The sequence below is a fragment of the Microchirus variegatus genome (assembly GCF_963457635.1).
Source record: "Microchirus variegatus genome assembly, chromosome: 23".
In the NCBI taxonomy this organism is placed as follows: Eukaryota; Metazoa; Chordata; class Actinopteri; order Pleuronectiformes; family Soleidae; genus Microchirus; species Microchirus variegatus.
Genome location: NC_139824.1, coordinates 14,519,165 through 14,536,664, shown reverse-complemented (window position 1 = coordinate 14,536,664; position 17,500 = coordinate 14,519,165). Strand labels below are relative to the sequence as shown.

At 41.7% G+C, this 17,500-nt stretch overlaps 3 protein-coding genes across 3 annotated transcripts in view; 2 read left to right on the top strand and 1 right to left on the bottom strand.

The window, feature by feature from the left end:
• LOC310943756 (mucolipin-1-like) overlaps window positions 1-8,285 on the bottom strand; it is a 12,622-nt gene extending 4,337 nt beyond the window's left edge. The window contains exons 1-9 of the mRNA XM_083909396.1: window positions 8,193-8,285; window positions 3,514-3,785; window positions 3,252-3,419; window positions 2,437-2,593; window positions 1,847-1,931; window positions 1,622-1,718; window positions 1,441-1,540; window positions 1,167-1,273; window positions 53-202 (exon numbers count right to left, since the gene is read on the bottom strand). Coding sequence (XP_083765522.1) covers window positions 53-202; window positions 1,167-1,273; window positions 1,441-1,540; window positions 1,622-1,718; window positions 1,847-1,931; window positions 2,437-2,593; window positions 3,252-3,419; window positions 3,514-3,785; window positions 8,193-8,226 — 1,170 coding nt within the window. The 5' untranslated portion in view covers window positions 8,227-8,285. The remainder of the gene's footprint in view (window positions 1-52; window positions 203-1,166; window positions 1,274-1,440; window positions 1,541-1,621; window positions 1,719-1,846; window positions 1,932-2,436; window positions 2,594-3,251; window positions 3,420-3,513; window positions 3,786-8,192) is intronic.
• Window positions 8,286-10,513: 2,228 nt separating this feature from the next.
• Window positions 10,514-13,955, top strand: pglyrp2 (peptidoglycan recognition protein 2; the record flags this gene model as incomplete). Its single annotated transcript, XM_083909530.1, has 4 exons — window positions 10,514-10,586; window positions 10,670-11,530; window positions 12,676-12,886; window positions 13,655-13,955. 4 exons carry the CDS (start codon window positions 10,514-10,516, stop codon window positions 13,953-13,955), a joined length of 1,446 nt encoding a protein of 481 aa, XP_083765656.1.
• A 1,575-nt stretch (window positions 13,956-15,530) lies between these two features.
• The window catches only part of LOC310943942 (lysozyme g-like), a gene marked incomplete at both ends in the record, with an annotated part of 2,284 nt that continues 314 nt past the window's right edge, over window positions 15,531-17,500 (top strand). Inside the window, 4 exons of the mRNA XM_083909638.1 lie at window positions 15,531-15,534; window positions 15,660-15,749; window positions 16,338-16,552; window positions 16,636-16,786. Of these exons, the coding sequence (XP_083765764.1) occupies window positions 15,531-15,534; window positions 15,660-15,749; window positions 16,338-16,552; window positions 16,636-16,786 (460 nt within the window). The remainder of the gene's footprint in view (window positions 15,535-15,659; window positions 15,750-16,337; window positions 16,553-16,635; window positions 16,787-17,500) is intronic.

Below are 17,500 nucleotides of genomic sequence, written 5' to 3'. Positions count from 1 at the left end.
TGATAAAGAATGAATTTGAGTTTGTAAGGGTTTTGTGGTCAGCAGGACACACCTTAGATTCAATGCCGATCTTGATGACACTCCCCGTGATGGTGAGGATATCGCTGATGATGAGGAGGATGTACCAGCCGTTAATGAACTCCAGCCGGTCCGCCCAGCACACTTTACGATCCAGAGTTTCCTTAAAGAACTCCACAAACTCCTGGAAAACAACAGAGAGAGATGGTGGGAGAAGTTAGCAGCTAGTGCATATTCAAACTTAAAAACACATTATAAATTCAATAAACGCATTTGAAAAAGAAAAAAGTCAGAGTTCTGAGATTAAAGTCTGAATTCTGAGGGAAAAAAAGTCAGGGTTCTGAGATTAAAGCCAGAGTTTTGAGATTAAAGTCCGAATTCTGAGATTAATGTTGGAATTCTGCGAAAAAAAATTGTCGGAGTTCTGAGGTTAAGGTCCGAGTTCTGAGATTTAAGTACAAAATTCTGAGAAAAAAAGTCTGAATTCTGAGATTAAAGTCTGAATTCCGAGAAAAAAAGTCAGGGTTATGAGATTAAGGTCAGAGTTTTGAGATTAAAGTCCGAATTCGGAGAAAAAAAAAGTCTGAATTCTGAGATTAAAGTCCGAATTCTAAGAAAAAAAGTCAGCGATTTGAGATTAAGGTCAGAGTTTTGAGATTAAAGTCCGAATTATGGGGAAAAAAGAGTCAGAATTCTGAGATTAAAGTCCGAATTCTGAGAAAAAAAGTCAGAGTTCAGAGGTTAACGTCAGAGTTTTGAGATTAAAGTCTGAATTCTGAGATTAAAGTCAGAATTCTGAGAAAACAAGTCCGAATTCTGAGGAAAAAATTCGGAAGACTTTTTTTGAGCCACATATAAAAAAATGAAAGAAAAATAAAACGGCTTGAATTCTAAAAAACAACAACAACAAAAAAAAACCCACTAACATGTAAACTCTTCAGTCTGACTAACAGAATTAGAGACGTCTAAGTGTGAGGAACTGCAAACTACAGCAACCTGAAAACATCTCTGCTCAGCCTCCCTTTTCCAACACCCATCAGGGTTCTACGGTGGCCTTTACCTAACAGAAAGGATGCTTAAACGAGGATATTATTTCCCTCTGTGCTACGTGTTTCTATCCTGTGACTGTGACAGACCCTTTGTTTTACCTGCTGCAGGACGATGCCTCGCAGTATGGAGCGTCCACAGAGCAGCAGGGACACCGTGCACACCAGGGCCACGATGATGTCGAAGGCTAAACGCGAGTAGTTTTCAGCTGTGGGTTTCAGAGAGAAAAAAACAGACAGAGGCTCCATTGTTAACAAATCCTGTATTTAAAAGCTTATTGTAGTGAAATTTCCTGTTGGATATTTATTTAACACCCTCTTGTTTTTCGGGGGATTTCCACGACTTCCATCGGTCTTACGTTTCACAGTGTCTCACCTTGTCCGGAGACGCTCGGGTCTTTGCACTCCTTTATCGACGCCTGGTTGTCCAAGCGGATCTTCACCATGCCGCTGTGAGCCTTGTTGTCCAGAACAATCTGGAAAACAAAGCCACATGTAATGTAAAATGTAGCAGCAGCTTTCGTGATTTACTTATAGAATTCTCTATCCGTGCTCACCCTGATGTAAAAAGTATAGCAGTCCGGAATCTCGTTGTTGATGATGGTCTGTATGTTGATCGCCTTCAGCTGGAACTCGATGGTGACGTTGATGAGCCTTGAAGTGGATATAAGACGGAGGGAAATGATATAACGGTTCTTTACATTTTACATCTGCTCCAGTTAATAGTTTCTTCATTTAATGTGGGCTTTTATATTAGAATTTACAGACAGATGAAGCCTTACTTGTGGAACTTGAGGGTGAAGTTCTTGTAGCCGGTGGCGAGTGAAGAAGGTGGAGGGACCGACATGGGGTTCACGCCTACGCAGTCTGAAAATACAGGAGAACAGACCTGTGGCATTCTGTGGCTTCAAAGCATTAAAAACAGCGTTATTAGAAGTACCGGACTAGAAAAACAGTCAAGGTTTTAACGTGACATTGTTTCTACTGCTGATCTCACTTCCTCAAGTTCAAATTTCAAATCGACCACTTGTGAAGATGAGGAAGTAAGAAAGTCTGAGGCTGTGCAACAACGTTTTTATGACTGGTATTGTAGGTGTGTTTCCTCATCATGTCATGCTCAAATACACAAACACATGTGCAAAAAACGGGAATTAACCCTGAAACCATGTATTATTCAGAATCTCTGCTCTCTCCCTGTTGACCATGTTATGCAACCTTGAACTCCGGCATCTCACAACTTTAAGATTTTATAATACTAGTTTATCCTTGAACAATTCTCAAATGTTTGGATAATCTGCGTGTACATTTTCCTCAAGTTTCCTTACACTGTAACAGATGTTAAACACACATGCTACAGGTGTAGTTCACATACCTGTGATGACACGAGGGTCTATAGTGAAGGTATCGTTGGCCGGGTCGATCCGTCCCTTCTTGTAGTACTGCTGGCAGAGGGAGAGCGCGCTGCCGTTCACGCCGACATCATAGACGTATGCGTAGCGCCCCACGGTGGTGTTTGGTAAGGCAAGGTACTGCGGGGAGGCGGAGGATAATAATAAAAAATGATTATTATTATTATAATAAAAATCTATCTAGCACATGTTTATTTTGCATAAGCATGCTACTACTTTGCGGCTAACTTAGCAAACATGTTTCCAAAGGTAAGCTAGCTAGAGGCTACGATTAGCATTAGCGTAGGGCTAAGATAATACAAACACTGTGCAACCTCCGTAGGCAAAACGCAAATGTTTTAATTGTCGATTAGCATTAGCGTAGCTAGCTGGGGGGGGTCTAGCTGTTTGGGGTCACTAAGAAGTGTCCTTATTTTTGAAGGAAAAGCACTTTTCTTCAAAGGTTTTTAATGGAATATGTACATAGGTGTATAGAGGCCCATTTCCAGAGTTCTAATGGTACATTGTGTTTGCTAATCGCGTAAGAAGGCTTTTGGATGATTAGAAAACCATTGAAAAACCTTGTGCAATGATGTTAGCACAGCTGAAAAGAGTTCTTTTCATTTTGCAACTCTTTTGATGAATAAAAGTGTGACTTTTAATGGAAAACACACACAAATTGTATAGGTGAGTCCAAACTTTTGAGTTTGACCCCTAAGAGCTATAAATGGTGTTAAATGGTGAGAAGTCAAACACTTTCAAAAGCTAGCGCGGTGTTTGAATAAGTCAATAAGCCCACCTGCTCCACAGTGTAGAAGATGTGGTCATAGACGTCGTCCTGCGTGTAGACGGCGAAGGAGTCGCCCGACGAATCGTCGTAGTCCTTGAGGAAGAGGTGCTTGAAGGTCATGGTGTTCTCCTCCTTGAAGGTCACCACCACTTGGTTACTGAGGCCAAACAACACTAACTGCGACAAAGAGGATGACGAAGATGGTGACTCGAGGAGCTACATGATGCTGATGCTGATGCTGCGTGTGTGGTGTCAAATTAAACTGGTGTACCTGAGCTGTGACGATGATGATCTTGAGCAGCTGGAGGCCCAACTTAAACGGCTTGCGACCTTTGGCGTGATATTTGTCACAAGGACTCATGAAGAAGTATTTCAGCTTCCTGCGAAGCGCTTCCTCTCCTTGCTCGGCCGCGACCCAACGGCCCGCCGTCGCCGCGGCGGGGAATCGATGGTTGCTGCCATGACCGTTGCTCTGATGGTCGTGCTCGCAGCTGCTGTCCGTGGAGCCGTAACGAGTCACTGGAGATGGGAGGCCTTTTTTTTCTAGAGAGGGGAAAAAACTCCAGTTACATGTGAACTAACTAGGGATGTGGATCTTTGGGCGGCTCACGATGCGATTCGATTCCAATTCTTAGGGTCACAATTCGATTCAAAATCGATTCAAACGATTCTCGATTCAAAAATTGATACAATGCATAGTGTGTTTAGGCAAATTATGGCATCAAAACAGTACAGTTTGTACGAGATAATGCGATAATGTGATCACACAAAGGCAAACTTAAGACAAAAGTTAACATTTATTCATTCAAAACAAATAAAAGCTTAGACTAGCTGCCGTTTTCTCCCAGAAGTTACAAAAATAAACTGTACACGAATAACACAAACTGGTGTTTTGTGTGGTTTTTCAAAATAGGAATAAACCTTTCAGTGTGTGAACAGGGTACGTATACAGTTGAAACTGTCAACTGTCAACTATTTGGATAACCGATTAATCGGTTTGAAGCTTTTTTCACGATTAAAACAAGATTTTCTGGTTTCAGCTTCTTAAATGTGAATATTTTCTCAGTTTCTTTGCTCCACGTAAGAAAGAAATCATCAAAACTTGTGGCTTGTGGACAAAAACAAGAACATTCGAGAACCTCGTCATTTCCAGGTTTGACAAACACCGATTTCTGACCTTTTATGGACCAAACTATTAATCGATTAGGAAAATAAGCGTTAGCTGCAGCTCTACTGGAAGGAAAATGTTACGATACAAGAACCCTAAAAACACTCTAAATGTCTCATCGAGTACAGGCTTGTGCAGAGAGATCTACTCTACCAACGTCTTGTGACCAGAGGGTCAGTAAGAAACACAGAGATCATGTGAGTGAGCTATGTGGGGGAAAAGCAAAACAGAGGAATAAAAAGACTGTACTGGCAGATACTCAAGGCTGTGATATCAGTACTGCGCCACACAAACAAATGATTTCGCACTTTTAATAGTTTAATTGGCAAACTATGAATGTTGCACTTTAACCAGTTTTCAACATGCTGTATATAAACACACACATGCTGTTTTTTGGTATGCTGTACTTTGAGTATTTCAGCTAAAATGACACCAACCGGTAATAAAACTGTGACCTGCTACGACTTATATTATCTTTAATCATTTACTACGAATGCTGAAGAACCAATTTACTGTGCAACATTTGACAATTAAATAGGGAAGAACCTACACACGGGTGGACGTGTTGGTTTACAGTTTAAACGACTGCAGCAGCAGAGATTCTGTGTGCAACGCGGTAGAGATGAGAAACTGCTCCCCAAATACACGAGTGAGCAATCAAAACAACTTTGATGCTGTTATTTTAGGATTAAAAAAAAGAGCTGCTTTCACATGACCCCTGTATTTAAATGACCAAAGTTCTCTGGGGAAGAGAAAGAAAAAAGAAAAACAGTGTAAGAAAGCAGGTATATCTATGATTTGAAAGAAAACAGTCAGTCACAAAGTAGGCTAATCATGGTGTCACATGTTTGCAGCTCACGAGAGAAACAGCAACAGCAGGCTGCATGAAGAGCAGAGTCACTCGTGGTACATTCAAGGAAAAGCAGAACCGTGCCAATTCTGCCCTGTGTGGGCATTACTAAACCATTAAACACTACATTCAGTAAATAAAAGGTACCACAAGAGGTTAGTCCATATGAAAATAGCTAAAAAATATATTTCTTAAAGCCAAAATGTGTGTCTTGACCGATACACATCTTATTCTACAAACTAAAGAGAACAGATCTGCACAAATATCACTTCGCAATTCCTGAAATTAGACACTGTACTTATATTATTTCACATTTTGTCAACTTGTACAGATTATCCTTAACATTTCCAACAACAATGATCCAAACACACAGTCCATTTGCTTCAGTGTCCTGTTATTATGCACACACGTGGCACAAGAAAATATCAGCTTGTTCTTTTAGGGTCGGGGGTCGATATTGTTCTCGTTTAACAATAAAAATAGAAAATCTACAGACACCTAACGCCAGAACAGAACATCACCCTGACAAAATGATTATACCATGCTATAGCAATGATTGTGCCGTGCAGAAATGACTGAAAACTGGACAAAAACAATGTTGTTCACCCCCAGCGTTGAGTCAGCGTGGTAAGGTTGTATAAACTGCAGAGTCAGAGTCAGTCAGCTTAGCAGCATCGTCCAACGGAAAAAACGAGAAGTGAAACACGCAAATAAAACAATACTGGTGTTTTATATTAGTCAGCACTAACTGTAAACAAGGCCAGAGCTCGACGACGGAAAAAACGCCTCCTGTTTTTGGAACATAGTGCAAATCTTAGTGTGATTTCTTTGCACACATGCAGACGAGCAGCTTGTTTCCCTATAACTCTAGGTGTGCATATATATAAATACAAATACATATAAATATATATACATATATATATATATATATATGTATATATACATACACATATATATATATATGTACACATATATATATATACACATATATATACACACACATATATATACACACACATTTCACACTACTGTGAAATTAAAAACATAAGGAAATGTGAGCGCTATTCTCTTTATAGGATGTGGAATAATATATAATTTTTTGTGCTGTGAATTGTAGAAAAACTGAAGCCAGACTTAGATTGCCAATTTAATTGCATTGTGTCATTGTTTTGTCACCAATACACTGTGCAACACCCATAATAACACGTTTTCATAGAGTAGAACTCTGAGGTGACATCCAGTTAAGTATTTAGCCGAGAGTGACAGCATTTTCATTAACTCTGCGACAGGCGAGGCGTCTGAGGTGACAGCTGAGGTGCGTGCCACGGCGAGAAGAATGAATCCAAGCACTTTAACATTTCAGGTCGGACAATGGTGCGACAACCAAGTACAGTATCTTTGATCAGAGGAGCGTGCTGTTCGTCATGGCGGATAGCAATCTGATAGCAACGATAGCACTGACCGTGCCCCTGAGTGACGCCCGAGCGGAATAAATCTCTGAACATAATCTGGCTCTTCTGGTTCATCGCCGCCTGTGGAGCGTTGACGCAGCCTCTTCCCCGTCAATCGAAAAAAAATCCCAGACGATAACAAAAGTCAGTATCAGTGCCTGGATCTAGTCTGACAATCCACAGCAGAGAGGCCACCCACAGACCGCAGAGTCCAAAGTCACAATCATAACCAGCAGAGACACATTTGAGAAAGAGATAACTGTGCTCTAGGTTATTTTGGAGTCAGTTTCAACACACCATGGGAAAGTGAACACAGTTTAAAGGTCAGTTCTGACCCTTTAACTTGACCTCAGACTGTGTGTGTGTTTCTACTAAGAGGATTCAGACTTGTACAGAAATGACACAGCACTTCAGCTGTGCCTGATCTACCGCACAACGACAATCCTGCAACAAAAAACAAAACTGCAGACTCAACCATGCGTAAGAGGAGCTTATGAAGAGAGACACACAACACATGAGAGCTTACATGTTGTGACGCTGTGTTGTCCTGGTTGTCAAAATGGTTGTTGTCGATTACGTTTCACATTTGTGGATTTGAATGTGTTGTGTTTTAATGTTGCTTTACATTTGCTGTGAATACGTTCTCTTTGTAAACGTAAAAAGGATGACAGATGTAAAATTACCTTATAGAGCAAACTCTGGTGCAGCCAAGAAGCTGTACACCGACTTTGGCAACTAAACTAATAAAGAAGTCGAATGAACAAAAGATTAATGTATTAGTAAAGTTGCACAATAAGTCATTAAGTGCAACTGCAAATATATGCGTAGTACGTAAACCCTCAAAAAACAAACTATGTCTACGCACAGTGTGTGCACATGTGCACAAAATATAACAGCGTTATAATAAATGATGAACAAAATGACATCACTCATTGAACAACACTAGACTTAATATTAAATACCTGAAAAAACCAGTTAGCAAAACCACTGTAGAGCAGTCACTGTGTTGTTGTTGTGTTTATTGAGCCAACGCAGACACCGTACTGTGAAACACTCACGTATACAGGTTACCGGGTGAGTGAGGTGTTGACTACCAGTTAGCCGTATGTGGACAGGTTGCTTCCTCTGGCTGTCAATGAATAAACCAGGTTATGAGCACTAAGCCTGCGTCGTTTCTGAGAACAAGAATAACTTCTCTTTCTTATTTTCATAAGCAAAAAGAATCTGCTAACTTCAAAGAATACGGTTTTAACAACTTGTTGTTTCCGCACAAAGACGCGACTGTTGCTAGCTAGTATGAACACACACGAAGTTTTGTTGTCAAAACGTGACGTTTAAAGTGTGAAATACACGTAATGATGAAACTGTACAGTGAACTGTGAAGACAACTGCTCTTCTATTCGTGTGAAACGCAAACAAACAAACAAGCGCACGTTGAGTTAAATCTCCAACATCGTGTGTTAAATGAGGAAATGCGTTACCTGCTGAGGGCTCCCGGTGTTCGGTCGCAGCCATGTCTTAGCAGACATTCAACGGGGAACTAATGATTCAGCTCCGTTCCTCCTCTCCGAGGGTGAGAGCAGAGTAGAGCAGGACACACAAAACAAGAGGCTCCGGCGGAGCTGCTGACTTCCTCTACGAGGTCATGTGACCAGCACAACCACGTGACCAGGCACAACCACGTGACGCCATGGATGTGGAGCACATGGTGGAGCACACCAAACCAACACCAACCAACGCCAGCAACTCTTTTCTTTTGCTTTTCTTTTCCGTTTTTGAAAAACTTTATTTGAAAAAAACAATTCACAAAACTCCACCAGGGAACATTGACATTTGCATGTTATGTACAAAAAAAGTCCTGTTTTTCTGAGTAATTAATTTTCGGTTTGTTTTTTCTAAATAATTTTTTTCCTGTTTTTCTGACTAATATTTTTTTTTTCCTGTTTTTCAGAGTAATTTTTTTCTGAATTATCGAGAACTCTCGCGAGAACCTCCAACCTGCAAGTGACTCCCATAGACCTATGGTGACTCCTTCCAGCACATACATGCATACATGCCTCATCGACTATCTACCGTACCGAGTGCTTTTCTAGTTTTGAATATTTTAGCCTAATAATTTAGGGGGGAAATGCTGTGAAAAAGTTGTAGGTACATTGCCGACACCCTGTCGGCGTGCCTGGGTCAGACACCAAGTGTTATATGGTCAGTTACGGTCAAACAGTGAGTGTTGTAATCAGCGATATCGTCTACTGATCACGCCGTAATCACTTGTTCCTGGTCCTATTGCGGACATTTCCTGAAAATGTCATCCCAATCCATCCGTGACTTTTTGAGTTGTTGTTTTTACGATAAGATATTACTCTCACAATCTCCTCAAAGAAACATTAAATTCCCATTTATTATAAAAGCAACAACAAAAAATGATCATCTTCATCACTAGGGACTTTGAATTGTAACTTGGCAAAGAAAATTATTAAACCCACTTTATATATACTAACTCCTTTATTAGTCATTTCCAATAACTGAACTGTTACCTTTTTACAATATTTGTCAACATGTTTTAAAATTAAACATCACAATATAAATGTATTTATGATGCAATAAATTAATCCAATAATTAAAAAGACATACATTAGTGTCGGGCTGCATGGAATTCATAGGGGAGCAGCATGTGGCCCGTGAGCCATGAGTTTGAGACCTCTGATTTAGAGCAACCTCAGCCAGGTGCAGGTTCCTATTACAATGTTGGCCACAAGGGGTGCAGTAGAGCCATGTTTTGCTGAGAGGTGGCAATTACTGCGCTGTACTTACGTAAGACGTAAACTAGACATGTACGGAATACGTACTATGATACACAACTACAGATAACACATATACAACACAGGTATAGGGCTTCTCAGTTGTTGGTAGACTCAAACATTTCCATATAAACAGAGTGAATCACCAATCGCAAATGTACTTCACTACTACTTGGACCACTGCGCACTGTTAGACGTACTCTTCTCAGTCGCGTGTCTTAGTTTTCTTAATTCGGCGTTACTTACCATCTCAACCATGGTAAACCGTTGCTGTGTCGTGGGGGTGTAACAGCGCAACACACAATCGATATGGGAGAGATTAACTTTTCACCGATTTCCTGCTTGGAGGCTCAACCACGGAGACCCAAGTATCCGAGTCGTCGGCTCGCTTGGATCGCGGCCGTAAGACGACCAAACGTAACCTTCCACATGTTGACTGATACGTTATGTTTCCATATTTTATTTAGTAAAGGTTTGCCTATGATAAAAAAAAAAAAACAATTCCTAAATGTTAAACAAGCTAGTTTTTTTTCCACTGTAATTTGAGTACATTTTGAGACCAGTACTTTTACATGTACTGAAGTAAAATATCAAAATAGTGGTACTTTTACTCTCTGAAAACCACCATGAACAGAAATAAATAATAATGCAAAATGAATTATTTATTATTATATAAATTACCCTCCAAAAAAAAATAAAAAAAATAAAAAGTTATCCTTGCGCTCTCTAAGTGCTTTCTCCTTTTTGCAGTACACTTCGCCCCATACTTTGTTTTTCCTCATGATAACGCACTGTTGGCTAAATAAATATTTGGAGCCTTCGGTGTACAAAGAGTACCCTCCTCTGTCGGGTTACAACACTGCCGCCACACACGTACGCCTACACAAACACAGCTACACTCAGAAGCTATATGTTGCAAGGGTCCACGTCTGTGTTCGATGGTTTGAATTTTTGGAAGGCAATTCTTCAGCGTTGTATTTTTTGTGTTTTTTTTTACAACCAACATGACCTCGTCTGTTCTGTTGATTTTCGCTCTGGCTTGGATGTGCTTCTTTTCTGTCTGCGGCAGGCCGACAGGTGAGTCAGAAGAAGTCACTAAATAGCTCATCCGCAAGTGCATTTTAGTGTTTGTCCTTCACTTCTATTTGTGTCGTTATCAGGCGTCCACCTGCGCAACATGGACAGTTTCATCCGAGCGGTGCAGCAGGTTGAAGGCTCCAACGCTGGTCTGTGCCCCTTGGCTCTGGTCAGGGCCCTGCGGAGGACGGCAGGCCACGATGACGCAATGACCATCCATTACTTGGGAGCGTCGAATAATCTCAGCGATACCGACGCCCTGGAGCAAGCGATCCTCAACGCTTCGTCCTTCAGCTTCTTCGACAAGGCTGTCCACCACATTGTGACAGAGCACGGAGAGGAACGGGGGGTGGTGCTCGCCCCAGATGGCACCACGGTCGCCCTTGCACCTTTGCTGCTCGGAATCGAGTCGGGACTGAAAGCAAATATAGAGAGAAAGCCAGCTGCTGGAATATTCTCTCTGACTTTGGGCAGGACACTGGGTCTGTCCTTCCTCAGCCTCCAGGATTTTCCACCATCTCACCGTCTAGGGCCCAATGGGTGCTGGGACAGCCTGGACTACCCGAAAGTGTTCAAGCTGTCTCTGCCTGCCACTCTGGCCACTGACGCTATGATTAATGGTGGTATGGATGGATTTATACTGGGCAAGAACCTCAGTGAGCTCCGTAGATCAGAAGAGCCAGAGGCCCTCAGTAAGATTCTGAAACGATACTACAGTTTTATTTTGCACGACGGACAAGGACTTGATACTGTGAGCAGCCACGTTAGCCCGAGGCGAAGGGAGATCTCTAGATCCCTGCTGGACACACTCGATCTTCAGAGCCAGGTGATGGAGACACTGGCATTGGTCTGGGAGCTGGAGCACACACAATGGATTGCTCTGGACACTGGGATAGAGGGGGCGGTGAAAGATGGATTGCGTGAATTTGTGCACAAGTACTGGGGTGAGCAATGATGTTATCAAAATTACTATGCTTGGCTTTAATGTAGGGCTGAGACCATGGTCTGTGAAATGTTGGCAAATAGTCAAAATAGTCACATGTTGTTGACATACAAACATTTCTTTTGTCCCAACTTGGAAACATAGGGTTGTCCATAGGGACCAATTGTAAATGTATTATTTTTTATTATTGGCAACTGTATCGACACCAGTTCTCCCTGCTGTCTGGCCGGTCTAATTTACTCAGCAGTAAAGTTGAAAATAAAGAACATATATAAATAAACAATTCACTTAGCATTAGCTTAGCTTGCTTCTTGGGTCAGGATTCTTCTAGTGGTCACTATTACAACGTTGTTTATTTTTGTCAGATAAAGTTAAAAATAAAGAACACAAATAAGTGTTAAAAATAAAACAATTCAGTTAGCATTAGCTTAGCTTGCTTCTTGGGTCAGGATTCTTCTAGTGTTCACTGTTACAGCGTTGTTGTGTCTTTTACCTCATCAGATGAAGTTGAAAATATAGAACATAAATAATTGTTAAAAATAAAACAATTCAATTAGCTAAGCTGCTGTTAGCATTAGCTTAGCTTGTTTCTTGGGTCAGGATTCTTCTAGTGTTCACTGTTACAGTGTTGTTGTTTCTTTTATCTCATCAGATACAGTTAAAAATAAAATACACAAATAAGTGTTTAAAATGAAACAAATTAGTTAGCTAAGCTGCTGTTAGCATTAGCATTAGCATAGCTTGTTTCTTGGGGCAGGATTCTTCTAGTGTTCACCGTTACAACGTTGTTGTTATTTTTACCTCGTCAGATAAAGTTGAAAATAAAGAACACAAATAAGTGTTAAAAATAAAACAATTAAGTTAGCTAAGCTGCTGTTAGCATTAGCTTAGCTTGCTTCTTGGGTCAACAGTGAACTTCTAGTGTTCGCTGTTAGAACATTGTTGTTTCTTTTACCTCATCAATTCAGTTAGCTGAGCTGCTGTTAGCATCAAATTATGTATGTATGACTATATAAACAAACATTTTTGAGAAAGATTAAGTATCTTCACAACAGGCCGAGAAAGTGATATCCGGATGTCGTAAGTTGACATGCAAAGTTAAACCACTGGAGGTCAGCACTGTCCTAACTCTCATCTCCTCCTCAGACTGTCCTCACATCATCACTCCTTGTCAGTGGGGAGCAAAAGCAAGCCGTGACGCCCCAGTCCCTCTGTCTCTGCCCCTACCGTTTCTGTATGTCCACCACACCTATGAGCCATCCTCGCCCTGCGTCTCCTTCACCGAGTGCTCTCGTAACATGAGGGCCATGCAGCGTTACCACCAGGAAGGCCGCGGTTGGAGTGACATAGGATACAGGTAACTGGCTCTTCGTTGCTTTCTAAAAAGTTTTATTTGTAGAAATTGAATATATGTCCTATAATGTTTGATTTAAGTGTACAATCATATTTTGTAACCATTGAATAGGGCTAAATGATAAAAAATTCAACTTTTGGCAAGGATTTTTTTTTTTTTTTCATGAAAGCCGCCAACCTGTTTCTCCAAAATGGCATTGATGGATGCTCATTAAATGTTGGATGTCATAAGTGAAGCCAAACCATCCGGCTTGGCCTTTAATACACTCTTAGAAATAAGGGTTCCAAAAAGTGTTCTTCTACAACAAGGGCTGAGGTTCTACCTGGAACCATTTGCTTCTGAAAAACCCTTTACCAAAGAATGGGTTCTTCACTGGCGAACTGTCCAGGGTGTACCCGGCCAATCGCCCAATGTCAGCTGAGATAGGCACAGCACCCCCCGCGACCCTCTGGTGGAGGATAAAGCGGTAGATAATGGATGGATGGATGGGTTCTTCAAGGGTTCTTGGCAACACTAAAATGTTCCATTTGATCTAGAGAACCCTTTAAAACCCCTTTCCCGAATAAAGGGTTTTAAAAGGGTTCTTGGTAACACTAACAGTTGGATCTACTTGGAACCAAAACGGGTTCTCCTATGAGGACAAGCCGAAGAACCTTATATGATTCTACTTAGCACTTTTATTTCTATTTCCTGCTAAGTGGGGAGAAAGGGCCGAAGCACCGTCTATTTGCAAATCTGATGTCTGCATCATGTTTTTCTTTGCACCCTCAGTTTTGTGGTCGGCTCTGACGGCTACATCTACGAAGGCACAGGGTGGCGACGCCTTGGCAGGCACACCAGGGGCCACAATAGCGTCGGGTACGGGGTGTCAATCATTGGTAACTACACCGCGACCCTTCCTTCACGCCACGCCATGGAACTGCTGCGCTACCGTCTGACCAAATGTGCGGTCGATGGAGGACGACTGGCAGCCAACTTCACCATCCACGGCCACAGGCAGGTGGTGAACACCGCCTGCCCCGGAGATGCTTTCTTTTCAGAAATAAAACGCTGGGAACACTACAGGGATTAACAGGAGCCCTGCTAGGGTATTCAGTTTCTCAGACCTCAAGTGTGAAGTCAATTAAATCTGTTTTACTATATAAGAATGATCTTGACTTCCGACTCTGGTATATCATTTAAATGTAGATGAAAATGAATAAAATGTCAAATGAATGGATTTGCCTGGTCACTCTTACAGTACGACTCATTGCTTCAGAGCACAGTTAGATTTGGGGCCAATTCCAATTCCTATCTTAACCCTCAAGCTCAACCCTTAATCTTAACTGGCCCTCAAAACCAAGTGTTGAGGGTTATTTTGTCACTTAGAAATGGGACACCCCTTAAATGCAGATACGTCTTCAGACTGTAGGGGGCAGAATAACGCGAAAGCTGCGTCCAGTCTGTCAACTCCAAAAAAGAAGAAGAACGCATTTACGTCAGGATTATTTATTACGATCCTGTTTGTCAGTCAAGTTATTAGGTTGTCAGTTAGTTATAAGATGATACTCATACAAATACCACAACCACGGACATATTCAGCTGACAGTTACCACACATCACGGCTTATTGAAAAGTAAACCATAGCAAACGGTCGCTTGTCCGCACCAGCCGACTATTGACAAAAGATCGTAAAAAAATAAAAATAAATGTTACACAACAATGACGTCAGTAATCCATAAAATGGGCCTAAACTAAGATAATACAATGGTTTTCATAATTTTTATATCTCTATTAACATAGAAAATACTTTTGGCGCAATCTTTGTTATGTCAAAACACGCACTGCATTCTGGGTAGCCCTTGCTCCCAAGGGTGGTCTCGGAAAATCTCAATATTGAGGGCGATACAGCCCTTAAACTTGCCCCTCAACTTAATTTTTCTGAGAATCGGGACAGCACTTGCACTAGAGGGAGCGCGCATTTTTGAGATTGAGGATTAAGCAAGTAATTGGAATTCACCCTTGAACCGTGCAGAGATGGAAGTCCAGGTTTTACTGTCATAACAGGATGGGCATGTCATACAGGATACATAAGGTTTGCTTGTTTATGATAACATGGTGCAGACAAGGTGGTGGCTCATTAAGAAATATGTATTATAGTAATAGAATATCTTAAGTACTTAATGTACCGTATATATAATCCATCACAGATTCAGCCAGTTCTGATCTGCCATGGTTTCACTTTCCTTATGTAATTTCTTGTTGACTGTTATATTTGAGTCAGGGATGGTTCATTTGTCTTTTGCTGGGTTTTTATGACACAATATGACCTTAGTCTATTACAAAAAACTCTAACTGACACTGAAACTAATTAAAAATAAAGTAAAACTAAGCATTTACAGATAAAACAAACTAAAACTATTATAACCTTGGTAACCACACAGTCAGTTATCAGCATTTGACTCCCATGTACTGTATGTGCTGAGATCAGTATATAGGTGGTTTCTTGTAAGTCACATGATCACCCCCTCCCCTCCCTCTCTGTATTCTCCCGACTACATAACTGCAGCTGGTCCAGTATCGGATATGTGAGTGATCGCATACATCCAGTTGGAGCACAGAGAGCGTTGGTGTGGAAACCTCCTTCACGTCGTGGACAACAGAGAAAATGGGTGAGAACTTTTTTGACACCAGTTACCAAAGATCTCGTTTAAGATTTTCCATCTTTGAACTAGATGTGTCGACGAAAAAGGACTCTCATGCACATAAAGTTGCCCATCTTCTTCCTCCTCTTCAGCCAATTATTCTACCTATGGAAACATCGGAAGGGTGCCGGTGTACGGGGCCTCAAAGGAAACCGCGTCGCAGGACAATCTCAGATACCACGGTAAACACCGAGAAACATCATCTAAGACTGGAAAAAGAACGATCATATTCGTGTACAGTGTGTTTCCGCTGTTCACCTTTGTCCTCGTCTCCAGTCCTCAGACACCTGAGCTTAATTTGCTTAGTGCTTAAGATGACGATTATGACCTGAATGACTTGTGCAACAGCGAGTCAACACATGCTCTGATACTGAAGTAGTCGGGGTCATCATCACTGATATGATTTTACACCTGTGACCTTTGAAACATAGACTATAGTCTGACTAAGCCTTGTAAACAGCATTTTAAACAGTTCACCATTCATGCTACTGGCCATGGGAACCAGGCTGAGATGTAGAGGCTCAATCTCATGGCACTTTTCCACGATACAGTTCCGGCACGGCACGACTCGGTTGGGTATTGTTTACTCTAGCACAGGGGTCTAGTCACAGAGGGCCACATCAGCATAATGGTTACCCTCAAAGGGCCAGATGCAACTGTCATACAGAACAAATGTAACTAAATGTAACCATATGAATATAATGTCAAATAATTAGGACCAATACCAGACCTGTGATGCACTGACAATCCGCTTCCATTTCCATTTCAAGGTCCAAAAGCATCACAAACCATGGCAGAGACTGACAGAGAAAGGATGGAGAAGTACAGGACAATGATCTATAGAGTGGCAGATAGACATGACATTCATCCAGCACTTATCGCTGGCATCATCTCCAGAGAGTCCAGGGCTGGGGAAACTCTTTCTAACGGCTGGGGAGACTGGGACCTAAAAAGAGGAGCATATAACGGCTTTGGACTGATGCAGGTCACAACACCTACTGTTGATTTACACTTATATTACAATAAAATAACACAAGAAATAATTCGATTTCACCTCCATCATTGTAGGTTGATGTTAATCCAAACGGAGGTAACCACACTCCTAGAGGTGCATGGGACAGCGAGGAACACCTCGACCAAGCCACTGAAATCTTGATTTACTTTATTGGAAGAATCCGTAAAAAATTCCCTAGATGGAGCAAAGAGCACCAGCTGAAAGGTTTGTTTCTCTGTATCAATTCACACTTTTCTTCAACCTCTTCTCCTTCAAAAGACTTTTTGATGATAGTGTTTTCATGGGGGACAGCCCTATGTTCCGAAATCCCTATGTTTCCGAAAGCACTATGAGGTTTGACCTCCTTGCCCTGTTCTGACCAGGGCTTTGAGATTACAATGCAGAAACCTCCACATTTCAAATACTGGCCTGACCTCATTCATTGGGGGGCGTTGGGGGAAGTGTGGATTAATCCCCAGCGCAATGGTCCCGATGGACCCGGCATCAGTCGATGTCTGTTAGGGTTAGGGTTGGGGTTAGGTTCGGGTTTGGGGTTAGGAGTTTAAAAGATAAAACTTAAATAGCACTGGCCTACTGATCCGGATGGTGGTGATGGTCCAGTCCAGGGCCAGCGGACGGGACCAGGGTACCATCCCCAGGCAGAGCTCTGGAGTTGAAGCCGGGTCGCCGGTAGAAGGGTGGAGGGGAGGGGGTGCCTGTTTGTAAATTGGGGTAAAAATAAAGACTTAAAAAATTGTATAAAAAGCTTGTAGGGATGTTAGGGTTAGGGTTAGGTTAAGGGTTGGGGTTGGGGTTAGGTTCAGAGTTAGGGTAAGGGTTGGGGTTGGGGTTGGGGTTTGGGGTTAGGGATAGGGATAGGGTAAGGGTTAGCATTCTGTATTCTGTAGGGCCTTCTGAACATAGGGATTTCGGAACATA